Genomic DNA, 19,544 nt, shown 5'->3' with positions numbered 1-19,544 from the left:
ACACACATGCACAGCGTAACCAGCATGTAAACAGTGACGGCAAGAGCGCTTGAACAACAGGCAGCAGATTCGATTGTTACACAATAACTCAATAAGGTTACTGATAGTGTTGTGTCCAATATCTTTGCGGAGGTGTGTCATGTGGATCTGCTGCGGCAGAAAGATTTATACAGCCTCCTCTTTTCATCTGCAGCGTCTCCAGCTCAACAAACAGCAGAACCTCAGGAGTCGGGTTAACCTGTAAAGCCCCACTAGGGAGAGAAAAAAAAAAGGGGCAAAATGGGAGCGGGGTGCTCTGGTAGGCTGGTGCCAGGAGCCCATTGTCTCACAACCCGGCCATGGTTAGACGTGTCCGAATCCGGTTACTTCTCTCAGCCGAACTGTCACTAAAAAAACCCAAAACACACTGTTTTAAGTGTATTTTAAAGGTGCACACCCGGTCAGCGGACGCCATGTTACACTGGATCTGAGCTCTGGGCAGCTGGTGTCAGTAAATCTAATGAGACACGGAACCGTCACCTCCGACCAAACGACTCCCCCAAATACACCGACGGACCTGCCCCCCCCCGTAGCGACCTCACAACAATAAATAGATAAATAAAAAACCACAGGTCCGCCTCCTCAGCCTCTGGACATCTCGTCCTCCCAGCGACCGGGCCCCCGCTCAGACACGGTGGTCTCCATGGCGACGGGGTCTCCGTGGCGACAGGTGCACCTGTCGCCAGGCTGCCAGGGTGGATTAGCGGGGGCTTCTCTGAAAAAGGCCTCAATGGAATTAGCAGCAGTGCAGATGAAATGGAAAAGATAATCCCGGCACACGCCGTCTGGAGATTACAGACGGGCTGCCTTAATCAGGAAAATGAACGACAGCAGGTCCTTCAACACATCTGGGTCCACGGAGGAGAAAAACCACTTGCATCTTATTTGGTGCCACAGGAAGGACGGGGGGAGGACGATACAAGACGACTCACGTAAATATCCAGGGAGACGGATATTGAAACTGATGAAGTGGTCACATGTGGACACAAACGCCCGCATGTGTTTATGTACTTTTGGTCTGGGGCTGATTTTCACGGCTTGAGGAGAAATCTTAATTGTGATATCTTGGACTGCAGCGTGTTGACAATTTGTTTGGCCGTTTCAACATAATAAATGCCGTCGCGCCCAAAAGCCAGGTGCGTGAAGGCCGTTTTCAGTGGTTTTCCCACCTTTGGGATAAACCAGAGCACCGACTGTGAGCCAGACTTTTATCAGCAAACATCACTGTTGTACCTCACTAACGCTCTCCCGTCTGAATGGGAGCTAATCCCCGCAGCCGGGTTCTACAATCTGACGGAGAGCCTGAAACCGGAAGAGCGGTGGCTGTTAGAGCAGCAGATTAATGTCCATGGTTTTGAAAGTAAGGGCTCAGAGAATGCGGCAGGAAAATCTAGTGGACTGCTCTGCAGCACACAACAGGTAAAGGCTGAAGTTCCTCCGGAGTAAAAGCTTTGAGAGTTTACGGAAATGGCATATGGTTGAAGGAGCTAGGGCCTCAGTGCGCTTGGTGCATCTGAAACCTATCGGGTCTGCTCTGAGCAACAGCTGGCCAGCTGTTGCCAGCCCCACTTTTCACACATTTTCTTCCGTCACTTTTAACAAGTAACACCATGAATACCTGAGAGGACAGATGGTCTTCACACACACACACACACACACACACACACACACACACACACACACACACACACACACACACACACACACACTCACGGGACACAAGCAAGGTTTCGATCCAAAACGCAGCAGAAATTTTAACCCAATTTCAAGAACACCGACGAAAGAAAATGCAAACCAACGCACGTCTCCATCCACCACCGACATGTGAGTATTAGAGTTGGTTGATCAAGATAAGCAGCCGGTGGCGCTAATTCTCCAGTGGGATGCCATTAAACCAGAAGAAGAGGGCCCCATGAGGTAATTAACGAGCACCAGTCAAACCTAGAACAATGAAAAACAAGGTGTAGAGGAGCTTCAGCGACCAATTAAGCGCAGGGGGAATTTTCTGCATTTCCACTCAGGTTTGTTCACATGTGCAAACTGAAAATACAGATGAAAACATGGAGACACACCTACAGAGTTACCGGGAGATCGGGGAGGCTCTGGCAGTATCGGGGCTTTCTGCCTCGCCTTCGAGCGCGGCCATTCAGAGGAGGCTCCAACACTTGTGCCTTTAGGCGCAGTCGAAGCAGCCTAACAAACTAGTTAATGTCAAGCATACTCCACCCTTCAAAAAACGGAATTCCGACATTTTAACCGTCTCCTTTAAGTCATTTGACTAGCAGAGAAAAAAAAAAAAAAAAAAAAAAAAGAGGCAACCGGTTTATGGGAAACTACCTCATTTTAAGAGATATTAACGCCAGTATCAAGTTATTATCGAGTTATTTGCCGTTATTCATCATGTTTCTTCATATCTACTGCTGCATGTGACGGATAGTTGACCCATGAATATAAGTAACTGATGGTTTTCTATGGGGAAGCAGCATTTTGTCCTGTTTTGATCGTCTTAAATGGTGCGTGGACACAAACATAACTTCCTGGGATCATTTGGAGAGGAAGGGCAAATAGAGGCAAGAAGGAAGGAAAAGGGGGAAGCGCCGTGGGAGCGAAAAACATGGATACAAATAGAGAGAAGTTCAGAACAGATGAACGATCTGTCTGCAGCCTAAAAACGGATCTACGGTCCCGATAGTCTGGTCCTCTTCTGTGCGGTTGGTCCAGATTAGACGAATGTTTCCTTTTCACTCTGCTCCCCCTTCTCCCTTTGTCTTTGTCCCGATTCTCCCCCGCTTCAACATTTAAAACTCACCCAGCTGTGGAAAAGGAAGTGAGCAGAGTTATTTTTACTCCAGCCTCACTCCTCGAAACATGAACAGACAGGCCTGTACCGACATCCACACACACACACACACAAAAGCCCGGTAAACAGTGCAGCAGGAAGGCATTACACCCTCCACACCCCTCTTTCATTAGGCAAACCCATCCCGGGCGACCTCCGCTGCTCTTACATAACACAAGCATCCTCGGAAGCGAAGCGAGTCAGGGGTAAACCGACGACCGCACGCTGAGCGCAAACACCGAAGACCTGCCCTGCTCGTGAAAAAAAAGGGATGAGCCCGAAAGTCCCATAATCCCCACGATGACACTTCACAGATCCACGTCAATAAGCTGCTGTTTGCAGACGATGAAACGTTGACCGAGACAGTGGCAGGCGGCCCTGGTTCACATCCGAAGTTACCTGCAGGCTCTGATGCGCCATCCTCCATCAGTTTAAGATGCAGGTTTGCAAAATTCTACTCGCAACTTTGCCTCAACTGACACTGAACTTCTGCCCGGCTGTTAACAGCAAGCGTGCGACCTCCTCAAGCACGCAGGAAACGCTGCTCTGTTCAATCGTGGAAGTTTGTCTTTGATCAGGTTCTCGCTCCACTTTGTTACAACATTTAATTAGACTGACACACACAGTCAACACACACACGCGGCGAGGGCCAACTTGCCAACTGTGCTACTAGTTCCTTTATAAGTCGACCAACAGAAACATAACGACTAACAATTCTGATAATCAAGAGATTGATTTTTTCTTTTTTTAAAATCACTTGTTCTAGATTCTCAAATGTGAGTATTGTTGCTTTCTTCCCTTTGTTTTCTATGATGGTAACCTGAAGATTTCGGGCTTTTGCATTGTCAGTCAGACCAAGTCACAGGTCAGGAAATAATGAAAACAGCCATTAGTCGCAGCAACAACAGCATAGTCACCACATGTCTTAACTGGGCAGCTCATACATAGTTATTACCTGAGTCCTCCAAGCGACTCACGTCTTAGGCAACGTACAAGTTCAGGGACAGTTTAAATGAAAACAAGAACAATTTTCCACGCCTAGTTGTCAATCCTTTTTGGTTTTTTTGTTTTTTCTCTCTATTAGTTTCCATCATGCTTTGGCTGATATAAAACAGGAAGTACAGTGTTTTCTGTGGCCACTCCTTGAGACCTGTTTTTTATTTTTTTTATTTTCAAGCCTAGATTTGTTTACATTTGGGCATTAGGAAGACAGTGATTTATAATAATTAGCTTTTAGTGGTTCCTGTATTACTTTGGATACTGCAGAAAACTATCTAAATTTGACTCTTATGAGCAACAATCTTAAGTTATAAAGAGCCTCTTTTTTTACATGATTTCTCAACAGATCGAGGGACTTTTGTCTGGTTTGACTGGGTTGTAATGCTGAAGGGGAAGGGTGTAATATTTGATTCAAAATGTGTAAACTGGGTTCCGAGGATTTAGCAAGATACTTTACTCCTCAATGGCAGCTGCGCAGTTTATTTTATAAAGAAAGATCATGTATCCTGGTCTAGATTCAGCATTTCCGAAGGAATAATGAAGGCCAAAAAAAACGGAGAATGCATTTCCTTGCTCATAAAACATTTGAAAACCCCTTTTTTCAACTTTCATAGAGAAAGAAAACGAACGGTAAGGATACGTGGCGTTCCCTCTGTGCGGCAGACCAGGTAGAGGCAGGCGGCGATGACGTGGGAGGCCTTGCGGCCGCGGGTCAGGTGTTTGATGAGCGCCATCTTGTAGAAATTGTAGGCCGTGTCCAAGCAGTGCTGGTTCATCTGCAGCTGGTGACCCAGAGTGTTGATGTGCTGTTTGGCTGAAGACACACACACACACACACACACACACACACACACACACACACACACACACACACACACACACACACACACACACACACACACACACACGAACAAAAGGCAGGTCAGCTCAAAGAAACACTGAGACCATTTTCATTTGAATAAATAAATAAAATACTCAATGTCCCATCTCATTTTTAATCATTAATACAGAGAAGACAATTGCAAATTGGAGAAAAAGCATCACAGTTATCACAAAATAGATGTACTGCAATACAATCAAGGAGCATATTTGAGGAGCGCGCTCGTGGTAAATCTGAAAATGAGAATCTGCTCATTAGATTTTGATATTTCTTGTTCACAAGAGAAAATCTTGGCTGGATGATGACCGGGGGGGGGGGGGGAATCGAGAATTATCCCTCGGAGACCATAAATATTCACAAGAACATTCACGGATAATGGCCGTTAGACTCAACGCCACCTAGTCACGGACCAAAGTGATGGTCAAGAGAATTTTAACCTTTGAAGCGACGGAAGGAACAACCGCCACTATCATTCTTAGGCCTCGCCGCTAGTGGAGAAAACAACCCATGTCAGGATTTGCAGTTTGCGTTACTGTAGATGTGGTCAAAGAAGACACCTCCACCCCATCAGAGATGATACGTGAGCCCAGTACTGGCCTCCTGTGTCGGTCGCTAACGGACATTCGTGACCATTAGATGTGTTGCTATGACGACTTTTAAGCGACAGCAGGCGGTGGTCAGAACAGGATCATAATTCAGACACCTTTTTTTTTACGACCACCATCGAACCTCGGGGGGGTGTTCGTGACAGGCTCAACGTCAGACATGTTTGTCAAGACCACCAGCAAAGTTAAGGGAACGCTCAGAACGGGACCAAAATGTTCACATCTGGTCAGACCACATCTGGAGATATTGCTTTAACGTTTATACTATTACCCATGTCGTGATAATAAGATTTGATCCACCTCACACACCCATACTTGGCAAATGTTTTTGAGATTCCTCATCCCAAAAACCCGTCCCTGGCTCCTCCTGCGTGATCCCATTTGCGGGTCACGCCGTTATTGACAATCAGTAAGTCACGACCGGTTTGCGGTTCACACGCAGTCCGACTCGTCTCGCTGCCCTGACAAGTCATGACAGGAATTAAACGCACGAAAATCACCTCATCTGACATCTTGAACACGGAGAAAGGCTAAAGAGGTGTAGTCTGATCCTGACAAAAACCTGTTTTTGGTACAAAGACCAGAACACGCACACGCGCGCACACAGACATGTAATTACACGAGCATTACGGCATGAAAACAAAGTTATGCAAGCACGTCAGGACACACGCCTGGAGACAAGCACGAGGGTTCGATTATACATGTGTGCAAATGTAGGGAACATAACTACATCGTTACACGCAATCACACAAAAAGCATGTGTGTTCCCTCTTTAGACGCAAACCACCGCACCGCACAAACCAGTTCAGATGTTGCAGCAGGTGCAGACTCAAGACAAAGAGGCTTAGAATTACTGTCACAGAGCTGCAGGGTGTGTGTGTGTGTGTGTGTGTGTGTGTGTGTGAGAGAGAGAACGTGCTGAGTTCATGACCTCGGATGAGCTCAACATGTTGAGTATCCTCACACACACACACACACACACACACGACCAGATGTGTGCAACCTACTAAACTGAGCGTGATGTCCGGCAATGCGAACGCGCCTCTGAGCTCATCGAGTTTTCGTCGTGCTGCTCGGTTTGACGCACCTTCAGATCCGAAACCAGCAGAATCCAATGTCAGCACGACACACACACACACACACACACCCTCTATTATTCTAAACCGTTTTCTCTTCTGAGTCTGTCATTCGTCATTCCAGCCGGACATGAAAACTTGTGTGTGTGTGTATATATATCTATGTATCTCTCTATATATATATATACACACAAATATATACACAGAAATAAATATATATTTAAAAAAAAAAAAAACCACACACACAAACACACACACACACACCAATACACAAAAAGTAAAGTTAAGATTTTCTGGATCAAACAGTCGACCCATCAGTTTTTTGTCCCGTCTTGAGCAGAATCCTGGAAGTTGTCTGTCAAAAAAATAGAATCCAGTCTAATGTAGTTTTTCCAAGATTCATCTGACCACTGATTTCCGGCACACAAACAAAGACCTTTCAGCCACGGCTCTGAGGAGACGGATGATTGGTTGAGAGAAACAGAAGGAGAAAAGAAGAAAATAGCTAAAAATAGGAAAATATATACTATTACTACTATTACTCCCGGATGCTTAAAAAAAAAAAAAAAAAAAAAAAAACTATCTGTATTATTAGTTATGATATGTAACTGCGTTGTTGGTGGTGGTGTTAAATTGTGTCATCGGTGTGTTAAATGCAGTAGGCCAGGGAGAAATGCTGCCACCATGCGCTAGCTAATGGAGATCCAAATGAACAAAATGAACGCACTAGAGGCTCCACCCGTATTCCTCGTAAACTTGATGAATTCAGCTCATTTTCAGTGCTGTAAATGCTAAAAGATCCAAAAGACACCACTGCGCAAGTGCCCGTAGTAGGTAACGGATCAGTTACTCGAACTGGAAGTCGCGGATCACATTTCATCGTCTCCATCATTTCGGTCTGCCTGGCAACAGCAACACTGTCACTAATCATAGAAATAAATGGTATGTAAATAGCATTAAATCGAGCCAGATATTAAAAAGGGATCTGTACGACAGTATAAGAGTGAACAGTAAAAATGCAGGCCAGGTCTTACACATCCGTGACTATGTTTTAATGCAGTCATCAAACTACTGTGCTGGTATTTTGTTATAATTTAAGCGAAATAAAATCCACATAAAACCAAAGTCCGTGATCGGAAATGATCCGGAGCCGTGTGTCCGTTGAGATTCTAATCCATCGGAACGATTATTAAACGGCTGAGGATGTTTTAGCCTTTATGTGGATGGCTTCTTCGGCTCAGACGCTCAAAGCTGCACTTAACATTTGAGTGAAATCGCAATTTCCCGACATGAAAATATCCTGCTAAAAAAAAAAATCACGTCCCTCTGGTCTGTTGTCTCTTCAAAGAAAAAAGTGGCCTTGTAGACAGAAGACATGCAGCATGTTCATACATAAAACCTATATGTAAATAAACCAAAAGGCGTTTTGAACTGAACCAACTACTGTGAAGAAGACAAAGCTTCTACCCTGAAACCTAGAGTTTATGTCACAGACGATAAGTGGGGCACAGACTCAGCGCTGTAGCTATGATCAGGACTCCTCTTCTTCGGTTTAAACAAAAAAAGATATATAATATATATATATAAAAAATAAAAATAAAAAAACCCGCTGCCCTTTGCGTGACTCTTCAGCTCAAACCTCGACTGATTCCGTCATAGGTGCCTCTAGATAAATAAATAACATTTACATGAGCAACTAGAATTACTGCCTCACAATTGTAGGCCTCTGCCAATCAGTTAAGTGGCAGTTTACATCCATGTCTGTCCAGACTCATATAATATATGTAGTGAAGGCTTTCAAGAAATTTAATAAAAAAGGTATTAAGTGTATTTTACCATAATTAGCTTATAAATTCTTGAGTTACGAGCCAAAAAAAAATATGTTTTGTGAGGTCACAGCGACCTTGACCTTTGACCACCAAATTCTAACCGGTTCATCCTTGAGTCCAAGTGGACTTTGTTTGTGCCAGATGTAATGAAATTCCCTCAAGGGGACGGACGGATGGAAAACATTATTCCTTCGGCCACAGCTGTCGCCGGCGCGGAGGCGTAACAGCATGGAGGAAAGGCTGATCTGCACCCCCCCCCCGCCCCATTTCTCACTGCTGGTATGTCAGAAAGCAACCGTACAGTCGGAGCAGTGTATGTACAGTATGCGCTCAAAACAAAAACACACACCCAGAACCACAGATTCATGAGAGGCCCAGATCCTGCCAACTACTTACTGTATCCAGCAAGTACGTGTGAACGGCGTTAGCGTCGAGTCACAAATCATCACAGTAACCTGCGAACTCTTCCGACATGTAGGATTTTTTTTTTTTTAAACTGCCTAAAAGTCTTACATTCTGGAAATACACTTATTCACTTTCTTTGCAAGAGTTAGAGCCTGGGAAGCGACGAGCTCAGCTCAGTATGAAGACCGTAAGCGGTGGGAAGCAGCCAGCCTGGCTCTGTCCACAGCACGTGTATGCCGACACCCGCTGTAACGTAAAACAGAACTGTGTGGGCTACTGCTGTCCTTGAGAGTGACAGAGAGTAACGTCACCATCATCGTTTTGTCCACCTGATGAAGTACAATCGTCAACCCTCCTTTCAACTCTGGTTTGGTCTCCACCAACCCCGCTGAGAAAATATCTGGCTATTTCACCTCCTGATGCTCCACGTCCTTCGCCAGTTTGTCTCCGGCTTTGCCCGTCTGCAGCCTGGGGCTTAGCGGGTGGCGTACACTCAGTTTATCGGAGCTCGTTTTGCTGAAAACACTTGAGACTGACCACACGTGAACGTGAATGTGCCGCCGAACCGAAACGGGGAGCTAAAAAAGCTCAGTCGAGGTGGTGATATGTCCACTACCAGCCACTAATTTCAAATTAGACTCATTCAAACTAGAATCACAGTGTCGATAAATTCACACACCTTCCAGCTTTACATCTAGATTTAAGGGAATTAGACGCTCAATTTTTTTTTTTTTTTTTTTTTTACTGCGCCTCCACTTTGTGATTCAGAAGTGTGTTTTCACACGCAAATCTCGCCTGCAGCAGCTTTTAAAGCCACATTTAAATTCCGGCCTACACGCCTACACTGCAAGGCGCTGTGGGGCGATACGCGAGGGGCCGGGGATACATTAAAGCCCAAGCTCAAATACACAAACACGGAGGAGGAGGCAGGGTCTGTGCTCCCAGACATGAATCAGTCAGTGGTGAGACAGAGGAGGCGCAGACGGCCGCCGGGGAAAGTTTGTGGGGGACAGAAAGAGGAAGAAAAGGAAGAGCTGCTCCTCTCTCAGAGACGCCGGCAGGCTCGGAGAGCCACGGACGGCCATAAATCTCCCTACAGACCTAACACACACACACACACACAAAGACACAGAGCATGACAAGGCTATTCCCGATGACTCACCAGCTAACGCGCACACAAACAGACACACACACACACTCAAAAAACACCTTTTACTCGCACCAACACATGCCTGCACACACCTAAAGGAATAGTTGGGACATATTTGGGAGGACGAACGATACCACTGCACCGTATATATGAAGCTGGGAGCCAGCAGCCAGTTAGCTTAGCTTGCTATAAAGACTGAAAACCTGCCTCTGTCCAAAGGTTTAAAAAAAAAAACAGTAGACCCACCAGTATCTGCAAAGCTCACATAACTATATGACAAATTATGACCTTACAGGGGGTTTTGTGCCAGACGCAGTGATTTCCTGAGGTTTCCAATGTTTGCCATTACGTTTTGGGGTTGTTGTTTTTTTTCCTTTAGTTTTTTTTTTTGTTTTTTTAAGCATTAAGCGAATGAGACACGTGTGTGTTGTAGCGGTACACGATATGGAATTTCAGGGTCGATAACGTGGCCGCTTGCTTTGGCCGATGCCGACACGATAAGCGAAAATAATAATCCTACGAATGCCAGAACATGAAGGGGGACAACAAATACATATTTCTGAAAGATCAACAAGTGGATTTTTCCAATACAAACACCAATATTTAGAGAGCCTTCAGCATCCCCCACAATAAAGAGTACGCTCATTTATTGTAAACACACTGTTTGTACTAACCTTTATAAGTTTATTTTTCTACTATGTAGACTGATTAAAACCATACTGTCTCTCCTGACTGACCAGGGTGTACAGGCTGCAAAAGCCATTACAAAAACTTTACATCCCCTCTGACTAGTTTATGGTCAAACCCCTGGACTCCACTGTTTAGAGAGGAGGGTTCGGGCATTTACGATAAACCGGCTAAGAGCGTCATTCATCCTCCTCCCTCTGCTGCCTATGCAAGGAGACCGACTAACTGCAGACAGGCGCAGCTGGTAAAGAGGGGAGCGGCCCGGTTGGCCTCATCCTCCCACTCCACGAGAATGAACTAATTTTCAGATGCAAAGCTACTTAGGCTTAAACATTACACGCAGTTACAGTTTAAACCGTGTGTAGCCGGTCCATAAAAATTCCCTATTAGCACAAAAAAGCTCCAAATGTCTGTGTAAAACATACCGGCTGTGGATTAAGAGGGGACAGCGAGTTACTGGGCGTCCACATATACAGACTCGAAAGGCCGTTGATCATTGTGAGCGGGGGCCTGGTGCTGCTGCCTGATGCTGGACAAGAGCTGGGTGACAGGTTAGTTAAAAGACCCCGACACGAATGGTCCAGCGCAGCCGGGGCGGCTTCAGCTCCGGCGACCCTTGACATGGACTCCTCGAGGCTGTGAAACTCTGCTGGAGGGACGACCCCCCACCATCACAAGTTCACGACGCACTGCAGCGCTCTGCGCCGCCGTCGTGAGGGAGTTGAGCGCGTCGATCCAGAGGAAAAAGAAAAAAATCCGGTGGCTGTGAAGGCCACAGTTTGCAAAAATGGAATACAGTCATTATTAATGCTATTAGATACACCGGGGCCTTTTCTGCTGTGAGATGCCAAAGCGTCTGCTGTGAAAAAGGTCCAGTAGTGAGCTTCGGCGGTGCCGGTGGGTGGGTCTGTTGGCCAGGCTAACGGTTTCTCTGGGTTTGCAGTCTTTGTGCTAAGATAAGCTAAGCTAAGCTAAGCTAAGCATCTCCCGGCTCCAGCGTCGCATACCCCGAACAGACACCAGAGCGGTATTGATCTTCTAAACTCGTTCTCGGAAAGCCAATAAGCAGGTTTCCCCAGAAGCTCAAACTTTTTCGTTTAAGGAGTGTGTTTGACACTGATATAACCCCCGTTTACACACAAACACACACACACACACACACACAGAATTACAGAACTTTTTTGCTCCTGCACACATTCAAAACACACACATAAGTATTCCCCAATCCTCATCCTCATATCTTCTCCCACACACACGCACGCGCGCACACACACACACACACACACACACACACACAAACTGTGACTAAACTAATCCCTTTCCAGTCGCACAAACCCCTGTATCTATACACACTCTTCATTACTCAGCGTTTGCTGCAGTCCGACAGCTCTGTGACTCTGCGGCTCCACTGCCGGGAAAGAGAAAGAAAAAAAAAAAAAAAAAAAAAATCAGCGGAGCAGACGGTCGTCACCGCGGTAACCAGCTGCTCGCCATCGTATCCGAGCTCTGGCTCTCTGCCCGACAGGCTTGTAAACCCTCAGCCCGAGCGGTTTGTCCGTTTCTACAAGTTGTTGATGTGTTTTTAAAAGAGACCAGAATTGTGAGATAAAATAGAGATAAAATTGTCAGCGTCATGTCCGGGGGGGACACCCAGACGGGGGCCCTCCGGGGTCCCTCCGGGGCCCCAGGGAGAACAGAACCTCAGAGCCTGACAGATATAACGACAGGACTGATGTTATCAGCCGCAACTGCCTTCTCATCCCACCAGAGCTGCAATTAGTGCGATTGGTAGATTAATTGTGTAGTCGAATCAACAACTGTTTTGATTAATCTATTAATCATTTGGCTTCCTTCAGGTAAAAAAAAATGTGAAACACTTGCTGGTTCCAGCTTCTCAGATGAAATGATTTGCTGCTTTTCTTTCCCGGATTAGGGCTGCGGGGGATTAGTCACCATTAGCGGTGACGTCCACGTCAATATTTCAAACCGACGCGTCATTTTTTAAACATTTTTTCTGTAACGCTTCAGCTCATGATAACAAATCTTTTTCTTCCACGTCACTACGTAGTTGCTGCGTCGTGACGTCGGCCTTTTTCGGCTCCAGTCGACGCTGCAGTTTTAGAAAACGGCGGCTGCAGCAGAGTCCGACTCGGTTCAGTTTAAAGGTTTCCAAAGACCCGAGGCTGACAAGGTAAGGAAGCACTTCAAAATGATCTCAAAGCAAAAAAAAGGGGGGGTGCGTACACTGTGCGAGGCTTCGATGCCATACCACGTAACACTCGGCGCTGATCTACGTGTTTACCTAGAACAGGCTCATTTGCGAGGATCGACCTCAGGATTTTAAGAAGCAATACTGAAGCGTTCTGATAAAAATAGCAAACAATCAGGAACTCTCTCTTTATTTTTGAATCAAAAGCTCCACAACAGCTACTCAATGGTCCTTGTGGTGAGATTTCCTCAACTGTTCTAAAGATTTTATATTTTGAGTTACAGGTGACAACGTTAATTATTATATTCTCCTTAAAAGACACTACAGTTAATCTACCAAAACTAATGCAGCCTTAAAAAACAAAACAAAAAAAAAAAAAAAAAAAAAAACCCTCAAATACGAGATTATTCATCAGCGAGAAAACCATTAAATTAGCCTTTGGCCTCAAACTTCACCTTAAATTTGATTTTCTTTTTTGTTTTCACTTGTATAAACATTACAGTTATCAAATATGGTCACTATCTCCAAAACATGCTGCTGCGACTTTAAAGATGCAGACGTGAGGGGAGATCTTTGAACAAACAGTATGAAAAAGATTCGAGGGAAATGTCTGAGAAGGTAGAAAAGCCTGTAATTACTCGGCTGCCGTGTCAGATGAGGTTTAAAAAACACCACCGCGTTGCTACACGGCAGCTTTCACAGCAGAACCTTTGCGGGCAACGTGAAACAAGCGAAGATCAAATCCAATCTATCAACGCACATGAGCTAAGGGTGAAAAAGTGCCGAATATGAACAAGGGGTCGGGGATGTTTTCATAAAACCTGAGCCGCAGCCTCGTCCGTAAAATCCACATCATTGTCTGAAAAATAAAGAGTCCCCTGAAGTCGTCGTCGTCTCCTCCTCTGAGATAAACGCAGACTTTAAAGCTTAATTTTTCTGATGTTTACCTAATCAGCATGTTTAATTACAGGTGTGTCTCTAACCAAAAACTGTACGTAACATGTGCATGAAGGATGATCCCGATCCTCAACAACTCAGAAAAAAAAAAAAAACAATCGTTCAAATTCAACAAGACTAACACGAAGGCCTCAACACCTTGAAACAGGGATTCAAACTTGTGCCGCTTGTCGCTGTGAAGAGAAGCAAACAGCAGTTTAAATGTGCGGCGGAGGCCCTGGTAGACTTCGATGAAAGGTGCGCGGCGCCCTCCGCTGGTCACTCACCTTTCTGCAGCGTCTGAGCCCGGGACTCCCTCCCCGTGAGGTGTGCATCTCCAAAAGAGGGATGTTTGGCTCCAGCTGGAGACACGGAGGAGAGATGTTTATATTAAAAGGGGGATTAGACAGAAATAGACAGAGACGTCTTTAGCGATACGAACCGGAACAGTTTTTAAAAATGCTATTTTCATGTCTGCTTTCTTATACACATCTGAATTACTTCTTTATTAAACTTGTTAACCTGAATTAATAAAGAAAAACAAAAGCAGGGCTCCAACTAACGTTCATTTTCATTATCGATTAATTTGCCAATTAAAGGTTGATCATTTTCCATAAATAATACTGTAAATCAACTGTTTAGTCTTTAAAATGTCAAAAACTGTTAAATGCCCACACGGAGCCCAAAGTGACAACAACACACAAAATCTAATATATTTAATTGGCCATCATACATGATAAAAAAAAAAGAAAAAAAAAAAAAAGAAAATCACCACATTTAAAAAGTTAGAACCAGCAAATGACTTTTGGCTTGAAAAATGAAAACAATTTATTCATTATTATAATAATTCATTGAAGATATTATGGAAACCGGATATGAAACATCCATTAACTGGTCAAAAGTTTGGTCGCAGCCAGTCGATAAACTGCAGCTCACTAACTACGTGTTGGCCTGTCGTTTTTAATGGAGCAAACTAAAAAGAGCTCTTAAAGGCCGTCGAAAGCAATCGGGGCAGGAAACAGGGACTCTGCAACGGGCCGGACATCCTTCAGAGGCCAACCACGGCCCAGAGGGGGGATGCTTCGGATCGACAGGTCCAACGTGATGGTCCCCACGCGCCTTAGGGACACTTTTACACCTTTCAGGTAACGTCGTTCTCATCTTCATGCACGACACGCCACTCGTGTTCTTGTATTCCTGTTGTGCTGGGTTAGAGTTACCACTCCCGAGTCTCCGTTTTCTGGCCCCTTTGCTCGCCCCCCCTGACGCCGTCAGGGTTCACCCGGCCCGTACACCTGCGTTGAACGTGGCCGCCTCGTACGTGAGGAGCTCGCTGCCGCTGCACTCGATTCAAACTGTGAGGAAGGCCCGGGGCCGAAAAAGAGCCCCCCGGCCCCTGACCGGCTAGGAATGACCACCGACCCGCTCGCTGTGCGTTAACGGGCAGCTTACAGTCATTTTGCGCGTCGTGCATTTCAACCTGCGTTGTGCAAAAACTGAACCCCACACTTGCTGCCGATCCATTTTTTTTTTCCCCCCAAGAACCAACAGAATCTGGAGTTTGTGGAAGCCTCATCAACTGACCATCAGCATTTCCTGCCGCCGCAATGAAAGATAAGAGAAACACGTGAAACCTCATTGAAATCTAATGTCCTGTCCCGGGCGATTTTAAGTGTGTGCGCAGAGCAGATCAGTGCCGCTGTCAATAGGCCAAACGCCCGAAACACGATCGATCAGGACATGTTCAGGTTTTGTTTCGGTTTTTTTCCATTTATCGGAGCTCACGGGCTGCTTTCATTTGGTTTTTTTTTGTTTTGTTTTTCTTTCTCGTGCACCTATACATGAATTGTTGTGCGTGGACATGGTGTCAGGTCAGCGAGGGCACCTCCTACACAGCCACACTCAGTTCTGCGGCCGCCGTCTCGTCCTATCTACCGTGCGTTAGAGCTGCAGCCTTTACTGCCCAGATCACACAGCTCAGCACTCGAGACACCAAAAACAAAAAGGTTTCAGACTAGACCAGGACAAACGTGGGAACCCCCCCCATCACCCCCCCCACCTCCCCCGTGCTGATTTTTCCATTTATTGACAAATTAATTATGAAATGAATTAGTTATGTAGGCAGAAACAAGCACAGATGTCTTCGCGAGTAAGGAGTTTACTTTTACTTGGACTGTTTGGTATCAGAGGTGCCCCCCCCAACTTACAGGATATTGTTAATACTCTCATCATAAATTCTCGTGGCAGATGAACTGATGTGTAACAGTAAAGAAGCTGGAACAGGAGGACGAGATAAATGTCATTTTCCAGCAGCAGGAAAGAAATTTCAATCTTTACGGTCTCGGTGGTGCAACCCCAGTATTTACTTTTGTTTGCCAGAGTTCAACACAAACGTTTGGTTTCTCTCTCAAAAAGACCAGAATACCCCGGAACGTGTAGGCGAAGTGGCACTGCAGCGTGAGCCAGCGGCGCCACCTACTGGACGGTCAGGGGAACCACACCACAGAAAATAAAAACCCGACGAGAGGTCGGGTCGGGCAGACTCAGCAGGAGTAAAGAGTCCCGCGGGCTAGAGGTCAGAGATAATCTGGGAGGTGAATGTTAAACACAGAGATAAGCGGCTGCGGACCAACACACACACACACACACACACACACAAAACCATTACATAAGAGCCACGCTGTTCCTGAAAGTTATTCACTGTTTTATTATGATTTTATGATTCAGTGACTTTATGAGTCATAGGGATCAAGTAAGATCTAGACCATTAACTTTCTGAGGGACTCAAAATACCGTGCGTGGATATCTTTTAAAATCTACCATGATTTGCTGCAGTTTATTTTTGCTGTTTCTGAGGGCATCAGAACATCAGGTGATTCAAAAATGGCACATTTCATTTTTTTCCTCTTTTTTTGCAAAAGTAAAAAAAAAAAAGAAAAAGAAGAAAAGTTATGCATCTGGTGAGAGCCCCGAATCAGATTTCTTAAAGGACCACACAGAACGCATGCTGTGAATTTAGGCGCCGTACGTCAGGAATTCTCCACATTTTTCACTGAGGTTTCTTTTTTCCCCAAACTGGACGTCAACTTTCTGTCAACCACCGCAGGTCACTCCTCGCGCAACCGTCATCCGATCCAAGTAGAACACGTGTTTTTGATAACGGTCAAAATGTGCGTCAGTGATGTTCCAGATCAAATAAATAAATAAAAAAACATTTTGGCATTTTTAATATGAAAAAAAAAGGCCCAGAAATACTTCAAATTCAGCAGTGATCTGAAGAACAAGGACCATCAAAGAGCCATTTTTCACAATGCATCGCTACCAAGATCACACTGGCAGCCGACTGTCTTTTTTTGCTGGTAACAAATTCCTTAAGTATAAGTATAAGTATAAGTGTCTGGTTTTTGTCTGTTTTCAAACTTTGGTTCCCGTTGGCCACCACAAACTAATCAAGCCACAGCAAATAATAATAATAATAATTAATAATAATAATAATGTACCCAGCAGGCTGCTGACCGCTGGCCCCCCTGTACCCTGGATGGTTAACACTTCTAACTTTGGTTTAGGATTTCCATCAAGGCAAAAGAAAATGTGTTGAGTTCACAGAAAGTGTCTTTGCACATTTCCTCTACGATGCAGTTCTAAACTGAAAGCGCATTACTTTGTTTTAAAGTGTACGAAAACAACCACAGTTTAACACTTATCGTGGCGGCGATTTTTCCGCTCCGCAGCTTCAAGCTAACCACACATTTTCTGGTGTCGTTTCACATTAGCAGCTTCTCTGTTAATGAGCCGACGCTGCATTTAATCTCCACCCTGGCAGCTACCGTGGCGGAGAAGTTAAGACAAGAGGTGACGGTACAAATCCCCGAAAGACAAATATCTACGCTGATGCTGGGATAGAATCCTGAGGGCTTTTGACAAAAGAACCCACGTACTGTCACGGACGCTGTGACAAACACGAACCCGTCAAGGAACCAGAGTCGCCAGACCTTCTCGGCCATCGACATTTCCTGTGAGCAGGTACACTTTTCTTTTTACAGGTGAAAATCAGTTCGTCATCCTCACCTTCTGCGGAGACAAACTGCCCGACAGCCAGCGACCCGCCGCCTCCCGTCTCCACAAACTCCACCTCGGACACGATGATGTTGTCCTCCAGCACGGAGCCGCAGCCCATGCAGACTGCATCGCCGCGCGCCTGGTCCACGTCGATGTCCGAGCCGCCGCAGTTCTTGCACACCTTGGAGCTCATGGCGCCGCTCGGGAAGCCTCGAAGCGTGACGCGGAAAGACGGAGGGTCGGGCCTGAAATCAAAACCTGGGCATTCAGGCAGAGGAGAGGACATTGTCTTTCTGAAGGGTTCACACGTCACAAGGGACATTTTTTTTACGTAGTGACAAGATTGACACGCTCGGATTTGCGAGTTCCTGTGGAAAACACGACCTGACACCTTATAACTCCGGGTTTTCTCTGTGGGTTTCAGAGAGAGACCTGTCCACCGATAGAACCAGAGACCTTTGAGCTGGTCACAGGTCCCAACAAACCAGGCACTGTTTAAAGAAAACTAAAAACTGCAATGATTAGTTGATTAATCAAACTGGCAAAAAATTAACATAATCAACAGTTTCAGTTTTCAGTCAATTCGCGAGCAAACCAGTAAATATTCTCTGGTTCCAGCTTCTCAAATGGCTGGATTTGCTGCCTTTCTCCTTTTTATCTCTGCAGCATTATGAACTGAATATTTTTGGGGTTTTTTTTCCAAGATGTCCCCCTTGAGCCGTAAGAAATATTTTTTGACATTTTTATAAATCAAATCGTTTCAGTTAAATCATGAAAACAACTGGCATATCAGTGGATCTCAAATCGGGAGTTGCAGCCTTTCAGAAAACCAGTCAAAAGGTTTAATTTTTTTTGGGTGTAAACGTACAGTGAAGCTGGTTCCCTGGAGTTGATTCTGATTTAAAAATTCTCCCCAGTCTGTGGTTTCCAGCTCCAGTATTTTTACCTGATCAAACTGATTTACAGCCTCTTGAGTGAGACCAGTTCCAGCACAAAGATGGGACAAAAGAACTGATCTGAAAAACAGCCGAGTGATAAGGTTTCTCCTTAAAAACCATTCAAAATGCATTAACTTGCCATACGGTCTTAAACAGTTCCTCTTTTACTACAACCTCTGTCCTTCCACAGTCCTGATGTTGACTCCAGATCAACATGTCAGTGGGGAGTGAAATAAATGAGTCCTATTGGCAAAAATCGATCAAAATCCATCAAAATGATCTATCAGCCCCTCTGACAGCTGAAATTTGTTTTATGTTCAGCCGACCTCAAAATATATTAGGATTTCAATGTAAAATGTGGCTACTGCCATGGGTGGAGAGCAAACACGCGCATGTACTCCACACCTGTACTGAAGTGTAGTTTTGAGGGTATTTGTAGGTCGAGTTTTTTCCATTATATGCTACTTTATACTTCTACTCCACAAGCCCCAGGTTTACTCCGCCTCATTTGGGTCTAAACAATCCGATTAACTGCATATTTGTTGAAGATTCTGAGTTATAGTATCAATTATGACGGCGCCTCAGTCCTCCATCTTTCAGTCTCGTCTTATCGAGACCAAAATCTAGTTTCAGGACCTCAACTGTTTTAGTTTAGATTGAGCTCATTTGTTGTAAAGTTGGGTTTTATTATGTTGATTCTTTTTTTCTTCTTCGGTGGGACAAGTAATGATCACACATAAAAACCTCGGGGAGGGTCGTACTGATCCATCGTGGGCGTGCTGTAAGGCTGCGACCAACATTTATTTTCATTATCAATACATTTTCTTTAGTGACTGATTGACCGGATCGGTTGTTCTGTCCCACAGAAAGTTTGCTATCATGGAAAGTAGCAA

At 45.1% G+C, this 19,544-nt stretch overlaps 1 protein-coding gene across 3 annotated transcripts in view; it reads right to left on the bottom strand.

Moving 5' to 3' along the window:
• The window catches only part of brf1a (BRF1 RNA polymerase III transcription initiation factor subunit a), a 119,956-nt gene that overhangs the window by 99,390 nt on the left and 1,022 nt on the right, over positions 1-19,544 (bottom strand). The window contains exons 2-4 of one of the 3 annotated variants that reach the window (XM_040136505.1): positions 17,723-17,958; positions 13,942-14,016; positions 4,518-4,691 (exon numbers count right to left, since the gene is read on the bottom strand). In XM_040136505.1, the coding sequence (XP_039992439.1) occupies positions 4,518-4,691; positions 13,942-14,016; positions 17,723-17,906 (433 nt within the window). In that variant the 5' untranslated portion in view covers positions 17,907-17,958. Of the gene's footprint in view, positions 1-4,517; positions 4,692-13,941; positions 14,017-17,722; positions 17,972-19,544 lie in introns of all 3 variants that reach the window. The other 2 variants (XM_040136506.1, XM_040136504.1) reach the window with 2 other exon arrangements.

The sequence above is a fragment of the Xiphias gladius genome, chromosome 10, assembly GCF_016859285.1.
Source record: "Xiphias gladius isolate SHS-SW01 ecotype Sanya breed wild chromosome 10, ASM1685928v1, whole genome shotgun sequence".
NCBI classification, from domain to species: domain Eukaryota; kingdom Metazoa; phylum Chordata; class Actinopteri; order Istiophoriformes; family Xiphiidae; genus Xiphias; species Xiphias gladius.
Note: the sequence above shows the minus strand (reverse complement) of the source record. Positions and strands in the feature narration are given on the sequence as shown.